The sequence below is a fragment of the Fulmarus glacialis genome, unplaced genomic scaffold, assembly GCF_000690835.1.
Source record: "Fulmarus glacialis isolate BGI_N327 unplaced genomic scaffold, ASM69083v1 scaffold3309, whole genome shotgun sequence".
NCBI classification, from domain to species: Eukaryota; Metazoa; Chordata; class Aves; order Procellariiformes; family Procellariidae; genus Fulmarus; species Fulmarus glacialis.
The window spans coordinates 36,110-44,891 of NW_009232448.1; the positions used below are offsets into that span (position 1 = coordinate 36,110).

General features: G+C 42.8%; 1 protein-coding gene across 1 annotated transcript; it reads right to left on the reverse strand.

Annotated features, from left to right (window-relative positions):
* Positions 1 to 1,684: 1,684 nt before the first annotated feature.
* Positions 1,685 to 8,200, reverse strand: LOC104081957 (stromelysin-1-like; the record flags this gene model as incomplete). Its single annotated transcript, XM_009584891.1, is given in 8 exon segments — positions 1,685 to 1,783; positions 3,325 to 3,427; positions 5,224 to 5,317; positions 5,320 to 5,382; positions 5,917 to 6,050; positions 7,110 to 7,267; positions 7,402 to 7,562; positions 8,111 to 8,200. Coding segments are annotated over 8 exon segments (902 nt in total), but the record flags the coding sequence as incomplete, so codon positions are not given.
* Between the last annotated feature and the right edge of the window lie 582 nt (positions 8,201 to 8,782).

An 8,782-nucleotide genomic window follows, 5' to 3' on the forward strand; every position in this document is an offset into this window, starting at 1 on the left:
ATTATTCTGTGATTCTGTGATTCATGGAGAAGAGGAATCAAATGGAAGAACTATCTTTTCTCTGTTTTTGTCTTTTTTTAGGGAAGTTGTCTAATGAGGGGTAGACAGTGGGTACTAGGCAAGATTTTTTACGTGCATAAAAGAAAAGACCTTAGATCTTGCTAGCTGTCCATCTGAATACTTACGGGCCCCTGTGGAGCATTACCAAGTGATGCCTGACTTCATCAACAGGGAGATTACTGTCAGCAGTACTGAACTGGCAGCTGCTGCATGTCTGTCCCCCAGGTCCAGAGAAACATAAGGCTGGCCACAGGGATCATCACAGACAGAAGACATGGAGCACTTGGACAAATATGAAAAGGACTGGTGGCCCCATCCCGTTCCTCCCCTCTGGCTGATGAGGAATTCCATCCACTGGTGAAACATTGACATGGAAGTACAAACAGTGTGGATGCCCTCAGCAGCCGGACTCAGACACGCAGTCCTCCCAGTAGCTGCCCCCGCACCTCCTGTATCCCCAGTAACGTATGAGTCCCTGCAGCTTGCAGCCATGCTCCAGCTGCTGGCACTCAGACCTCTTAACCTACTTGGCAGCCAGTGCAGCTTGAAGTTCACCAAAACACATGCAGAAAGAGCTCACCCACACATAAGATATGATTTACTGAGAAGATAGGACCAAATGTGCAGGCGCAACCAGCCCCCTTCATCCACTTATCCCTCTATTTTCCCAAACCTGTTCCTCCCCAATCTACCTTGTCTTTGGCCTTTCCCCTAATCAACCCATAATAAATTTTGCACATTCCCACAGTCCCTTTCAAACATGATTATAAAACCCCCAAATGCTCTTCCCCCAGATACTGATCCCTGTCCTGCTGGCAGTGACCCCTCAGCCTCTGAGGTGATGGGGACCCTCTCCCGTTGGCACATGGTGACGGGTGTCCCCCAGCCTTTGGGGGCTCCCCCGGGACTGCTGGGGAGGAGCGGAGGCAGGCCAGGGATGACTGGGGCTCTCTACATGCCAATGTGCCCCTCTGCTCCTGTGTTTGTGGAGATAAGCCTTTAACCACATACATATCAATAAATATCTTAGGGTAGGATTCATCACACTTAAGCTTAGCCTTCTATAATCATGTGTCTAACATAAACTGCTCAAACAGGCTGCCTCTCTAGTCAGGAATGAAAAGGAGCACTTACTTCCATCCCTAGGCACCCACCTCAGGCTGGGAGGGATTGCTCTCTGGAGCTCCGTAATTATGAACGGTAGCTTGATTAACCTGCTTCTTAACTTTGAAATATCTAAAACTGGCTGAAAGCAATCCTAGCTCTAGGAAGAGAAATGCTCTTCCTCATGGACTCCTGGCTGGTAGGGCTCTGTGTAGGGTGATGTACAGCACAAAGAGTGAAAAGCAGACAATGCTAAAAATAAAAGAAGACACAATTTTGTATCAAGTAAAAACTGCATTGTTCTTTGGCAAGCTAGCAATCCTGATGTTAATTACATACATATATACACATCAGTATGTTAAATACTGTTCTGTTATTTACAGAAACACAGATTGTACAGGGGCTGAGGTTTGCTGACTAACACTGAAGTACCTATACATTCCATATATTTATAAAAGAAAAAGTGTTTCTGGTGCAATAACACTACATTCTTTCCAACACCATTACAGATTTCATTTTCTTAACATGGAAACCAGAAGTTTGTCTTTAGGAGGTGTGTAACTCTTTTCTTATCAGGGTCAAACTCAAATTGCTTTCTTCCACGGAAGAAAAAAAGAAGTCTAGGGAAAAAACCCAGATGAATTATGATATCGCAGGTGTAAAGATTCATATGCTTTAACAACATCCAGAAAGAGCTCAAAAAAACTTTGGATACATTTAACGCTGCCAACAGCATCTACTCCCAGGTGTAACCTCTGCAAAATGGTGCACAGCAGCGTGGGGACACCTTCTATAGCAAACCGGCATGCACACCCTGCATAATATACTTAATGAATTCCATAGAATCATAGAATCATTAAGGTTGGAAAAGACCTCTAAGATCATCAAGTCCAACCGTTAACCCAACACCACCGTGCCCACTAAACCATGCCCCTAAGCGCCTCATCTACACGTCTTTTAAATACCTCCAGGGATGGTGACTCAACCACTTCCCGGGGCAGCCTGTTCCAAGGCCTGACCACTCTTTCAGTAAAGAAGTTTTTCCTCATGTCCAGTCTAAACCTCCCCTGGCGCAACTTGAGGCCATTTCCTCTCGTCCTATCGCTTGTTACTTGGGAGAAGAGACCAACCCCCACCTCGCTACAACCTCCTTTCAGGTAGTTGTAGAGCGCGATGAGGTCTCCCCTCAGCCTCCTCTTCTCCAGGCTAAACAGCCCCAGTTCCCTCAGCCGCTCCTCAGAAGACTTGTGCTCCAGACCCTTCACCAGCTTCGTTGCCCTTCTCTGGACACGCTCCAGCACCTCAATGTCATGAGGTGACCCTACAAAAAATTTATCCTGTGCGTTTCTGCAGTTTAAAATATCTGCTGTTATACAACAGCTGTGTTGAAGGGTGTGTTTCTAGCCACCTGTGGGTAGGTATTGCACAGCCTGGAGTGGCACAGAGCATGGCAAGGTGCGAGCGGGTACAGCTTGCTGGGGTGCTACCAGATGCAGTGCGGGGAAGGAGAGTTCCAGCCTGGGGCAGCCACATCCACACTGCCCTCCGGGAGTGATGGCTGCAGTTAAGGATCCCCAGCACCATGTGTGAGACTTATCTTGGAGGAAGCTGATAGATTTGCTGGGAAGCAATTTAACATGCGTGGGTTTTGATGATCAGGAGAGGAGGAGCCAGGAGACAACTGGGAAGCTTGGCAGTGAGACGTACCCTTGAGTCACTTCCAGCATCTCCCTGTCTAAGTAACATTCTCCCTCATGCAGGAGAAGGTAGTGCCAATTATTATTCTCAAAGCAGTGCCGTTTCATGTCAGAGGGCCAGACTGTGATAACCTTGCTCACAGCAGGTAGATCTTACATTGTTGAGATGTCACCGTCTTGAGTGGTGCTCTTCATGGCGTGAGGTGCACATCAACATGAATACAGATATAGCGATCTGTCCCTTAGAGCTGGCCTTTCCAGCTGTGAAGCTGTTACTAAAGGTATATCATCACTATTTTGCAAGGGGGTAAAGTGAAGCATGGGAGTGTTACATGTCTATTTCAGGGTCTTGTTGGCATCCTGACGACTATGAGCAGCATGCAGAAGTGCCTCTCTCTGTCCAAGCACTCTCAGCCCCATGACCCTGAGTATTTCATACAGATTTTATTAAGATCAGTTATTCACTTTCATGTTGAAAAACAGCATCCATCTTCCCATTAACTCCTGGAAATGCATGTCTTATCAGTATGGGCTTCCTGTCCATAGACTGACTTCTTTTATCATAACTGAGACAAATTATGAACAACCTGGTGTCAATAAAAATTGCAAACAACTCATGATTAATTCAGTTCACCTCATTACCTTCTACCTACCAACAGGTAACTGAGGTCATCGAAGACTTTCAGTATCATTTAGGTAGTGTTGAGACAGACACGATGTGCCATAAATAGTTATTACTCTATCAACTACGCTGGAAGAATTGCTTATGTTTACATCAGCTCAAGATATGTCTACGAATACCTAATATTTGAACCATCATCATAAATCTGCTAAATGTTTTTACTAAGAGACTGTACCTGAAGGAGAGGTAGATAATCTTATCTCAAATATAAGTTAGATGTGTAAGATTATAAAAAGATTGCTTTCATGTTCCCTCTCTGTAAGAAATGTTTATCAGGGAAAACCTGTTTTTTTTCTTAAGTTATAAGTTACTCTAAGTAATTTTACCTAAATTACTTATAGCAGGCTGTTACATTTTTAGTGAAGTGCAGTTTATCTATCAGTGCTGGAATAAGAAGGCTTCTGAAAGCATTTTCCCTCTGATACCTTTGCTCAGTAAGAGTTTTAATGATCAGACAAACAGCTCCACTGAAGCCCTTCAAGCTATGAGAGTTTGAACTAAAATGTGGAAGTCAGATTGTCATGGTTTAACCTGGCAGGCAGCCAAACACCGTGCAGCCGCTCGCTCACTTTCCCCCCGGCCAGTGGGACAGGGAGAGAATTGGAAGGGTAAGAGTGAGAAAAACTCATGGGTTGAGATAAATAGAACAGAAAAGGACTACTACTACTACTACTACTACTAAATAGAATATACAAAATGAGTGATGCACAATGCAATTGCTCACCACCCGCGCTGACTGATAACCAAGTAGCCATCGCTACTTCCTGGAACATACCTACCATTCATATACTGAGCATGACATCACGTGGTATGGAATACCCTGTTGGCCAGCTCGGCCACCTGTCCCAGCTGTGCTCCCTCCCGTCTTGTGCCCCTGGCAGAGCATGGGAGCTGTCCTTGACTAGCGGGGTACATAGCAACAATTAAAAACATCAGCGTGTTATCAACATTCTTCTCATACTAAATCCAAAACACAGCACTAGGAAGAAATTTAACTCTATCCCAGCCGAAACCAGGACACAGATCTTCTGCTTAAACTACAAATATGTGGCTGAATAGTTACTCCAGGATGATCTCTGTATGTACAATGATTTGGGCATTGTGGTGGCACGAAAGAGAGAAGTTGTGTCATTCATCTGCAAAAGTTCAGGTTATCAACTGCTTCTGTCATAGGAGCACCTCCTTCAGTTGTTAGAAATACATGACCTGTAACACAAACCTGAACAGTAGGGATTGGATTGAAAAGAGGAAATAATAACCATGCAAAGGAGAGAATTCTTTGCAGTACATGGCATTTATCAGCAACTTTATGAAACTGTCTGTTGGTAACTGGGAAAAGGGTGGGATACTCCTTCTTACCCCACAGAAAGGTTTTTGATATAAACAGTGATGTCCTGACTGATTTCCTGAGCTGACTTGTGGAGCTGTAGGATGGCTTTTTTTCCCAAGGCAGTTAAATGAAAATAAATAAATAAATAAATAAATGTTAAATAATTAAATCAATTAAAAGGAAAGCTAAAAGCACTGTTTAACCTCCCTTTCAAATATTTTTCCATAGCCATTTGTGACACGGAAAGAGATTACCCAAAGTGTGTGACTAATGCATCCTAAATCATGACAGGATATTGACCATGTGATTATGTTTGCTCCTTTTTAGGAAAGTAGCACAGGAAATACTACCTCCAAGATTTGTCCACTGTGAAGTAATATGTTTTCCCCTCATTTCCATTATAAAAAGCAGCATTGATTTTGGTAAAATCCTTTGAAAATCCAGGGTGTAGATTTTTTTGGGGTATCCAGGAACTATAGTATCTCCTCTCACAACCCAGAATTCATTCCCTATCAAGAAAAGTTGATGAAAATATGTTATGAGAATCTTCTCCGGGAATCACACAATCCTTTTCATGAAAGCTAATCTTTTAATGGAAAAATGCAGAGAGAAAATAATGGTTACTCCAAAACATTCTACATACTAGTTCTAGAGTCCAAAAAAAAAGCAAGAACAGTTCTTCACACCACATTTTATGAAAACTGAAATTTCAGTCTTCATACTTACGTTAGTTTTCCACAAGCTAGGAATAAGCATGTGTTATCATTTTTAAATTCAATAGATAATTTTACAGAAAAAAAGGAAAAGAATGATATGTATTTTGGCAGGAAAACTTTTCTATATTGACATTAAAAAATAAGATACATGTTCCTTATCTTGGATAATATTTTTGTTATCTCTGTGATTGAAATGCACCAATTTATTGGACTAAATTAAAGCATGTGGAATCCTACAGAAAGAGCTTAAATGTTTTTTAAGCCAGACACAAACTCTCAAGGCTACTTGGAAAGACAACATAGGAAAATAAAAAGATAACATTTTACCTTTAAAAATGACAGTTTTGTCTTTTTCAGGAATTTCATATGCAGCATCAACACCAGGTGGCAGCCATGGCCAGAACGAAGATACTAAATTAAAATCAGCTGTTCTGACTGCAGGATGCTTGCGCCAAAAATGCCTTATGTAAATATAGAACAGGTTTTAAATAAAATCAAATGTTCACACACACTAATGCATGAAACCACATCATGGCAACCAGGGCAGGATTTATCTGACTAAACCCAGCCATGTACCCCGAGTTAGTCACACTAAGCTCCCTGTAATGTCAATGGAAAGTAAGTTATTTCCATGGTGGGATTTCTCTCATCTTGATGCAGCCATCTAAAACAGGTCAGATGAACTGTTTTGTCAAAACAGTTAATATTTTCCCTTACCCAGAAAGGGAGCCTAGAGAGACCTGGCTCACATGGCTGGTATGGGGTAAGATTTTGGGAATGAAACCCCACCCTGGTGTTACCAACACCAGCTTAGAGAAAAGGCTGGTGTGCATGAGGATCTTCTGCAAAATAACACTTTACTGGCTTTGTGGACTCCAAACTCCGAGGTCAAAACTCACTTTAGTGCTGATTTTGGGGACGGTCTGAAGCAGGGGAAGCACAGTCCTACCACATGAAAAGGAGAGGAATCAGCTCTTTTACCCCTTCTCAAGAGCTCAAGACTTTGGGCTCTCATGCCCTGGAGAGGGACAGTTTGTCCGAGTTTAGCACCGAATCAATTATCCTTTCCTTTTATTATTATACTAAACCACCACTGCAGGGGCTCTTCAAGCAGATACTGTGTCAAGACTGGTAAACCCTCAGCTCTCAAAGCAAGGACAGCAATAAAAATGCTGAGTGTCCCAGGGCTGGTGTTGCCTTTTGCCAAAGCTGAACTCTCCCAGATGCCAAACACTTGGGACTTGATTACAGCCTAAAGAGAAAACAGCCCATGTTTCAGAAGAGCCATTTTTCCCCACCCTATTCATAGCATGCCCTGTTTCAAAGGTGATCTTCCTCCTTATACTTAACTTTCTTCATTTCTCCACCACCCTCCGTGTTTTTGCCTCCCACGTCTTAACCTGATTCCCTGTCTTGCCTTCCTGCCTAGAATGGCTGATATTCTGGGTAAAGTTATTTTTCCATGCTGTGGGGCATAATTTAAAAATGATATCCAGCTATTTTACTTTCAGAAAGCTGACTTGTCTTTAAAGAACATTATTTCTCCACGGAAAGTGGTGACAGCATCAAAAGTTAAATCAGGACCACAGGTGTTTGGCAGTGCAGGATCTTTTGACTCAGTTGCGTCTTTTATCTCAGTAGATTCCCTTTGGTCATTGTGGGTGTTAGAAGATGGCCCTAAAAGAAGCAGTTTATGGAAGAAATTGAAGTGAGAACTCATTCAGGTATATCCAGTACACAAAAATGTCACTGAAAGGTATTCCAAAGTCTTTGAAATTACAAGCACTAGTTGATTAATAATTGTGAATTAACATAGAGGTACTGAATGCCATTAATATCATCCTGATGAAGAGGGAATACTGAAGGGTCAAATTTCCTATACACTGGGTACATCAGAGCATTGGGGTCTTTGCAATGGAAAAGTCCCAGTGAATGGCCAAACTCATGGGCAGCAACATAAAACAGGTTCGTACCTGAAAACAATAAACAAACCACATAATTTCATTTTCATTTGTCCTGAAAACATGAAGGACATAAGGTAGGTCAGAAGCTTTCAGAACTGTTTGCCTAAGCAAGTGAAGCCATTAAGGGAAATTCAGTTGGAGATGAAATTCTGGTCAGAAAGAAAAATAATGAAATAATTACAGTAGAGTACAAGGAAATAGTCTGTAGATCCTGCAGAAGTCAGTGTGGGAGAAAGACCATGGATCAGTGAAGGTGATGTACCTGTATGGGGAGAGACAAGCAGGTTGGAGGAGTGGGGAGAAGGGGGCTGCCAGGTCCCTCAGCTCCCTCCCAAATAAATCTCCACCCAGTCCATGGCAGAAGTTCAGCTGGGGCCTTAACTTTTTAAACCAGAGGGCTCAGAGGCTTTTTATAGCTATGGAAAACAGCTGCCCAACGCTCCTTCAAATCAGGCCCATTTTTAAGAACTTCTTAAGGAAGAGAGGAGACAGACACTGCACCCTTGATTTCATGTGCAGCCTGCTTTGGGAAGGGCTTGGAGAGCTTAATTTCCTACCCTCTGTGCGTTTCGTCCAGGTTTTGTCCCCGTCGAAGTGAGCGTCTCTACCAAAGTCCTTGCCATCAAAGGGGATGAAGTCGTCGTGACCTGAGAAGCAAGTCCCATACACAGCTGACTGGGGGTTATGGAGGTAACAAATCTCAGTCATGTGCAGAGCTCTCTGTTCTGCTGATTTTGTAAACTTTCAAGTTCCCCTTCCACACAGATTTACCAAAAGCTCTATTTTTCACAGGGAAAACTTAGATGTATCAGGAGTGAAATCTTGGTTTTCTCCAGAAATGGGTGGATATTTACATACTGCTGCTGCAAGGGAAGAGGAAGACATGGTTTAGGTTGAAATATATTTCCTTTTTTGCTCATAAGGTAAAATTTTCATAAACTTTGTGTCAGCAGCCATCAGGTGGCTACCTGAACCCTGAACCCGGCTGGTAATTTAAGTGTTGATGGCAGAAGCAAGAACCTGGGAAGACTGTAAGCCCTTGAATGTAGTCTCCAGAAAAGGATTTAAGGACACAGAGGTTACGTGCGGTGCCTGTGCACTCTGCATAGCCCAGATGAGTGGATATGTTTGGGTGGGAGCAGAGGAGCCAACTAGAAGAGTGTATGTGTGCATGATTGTTAATGAAAGAGGGAAGGCTGCACTATACCAGTTAATATAAATAATATTTA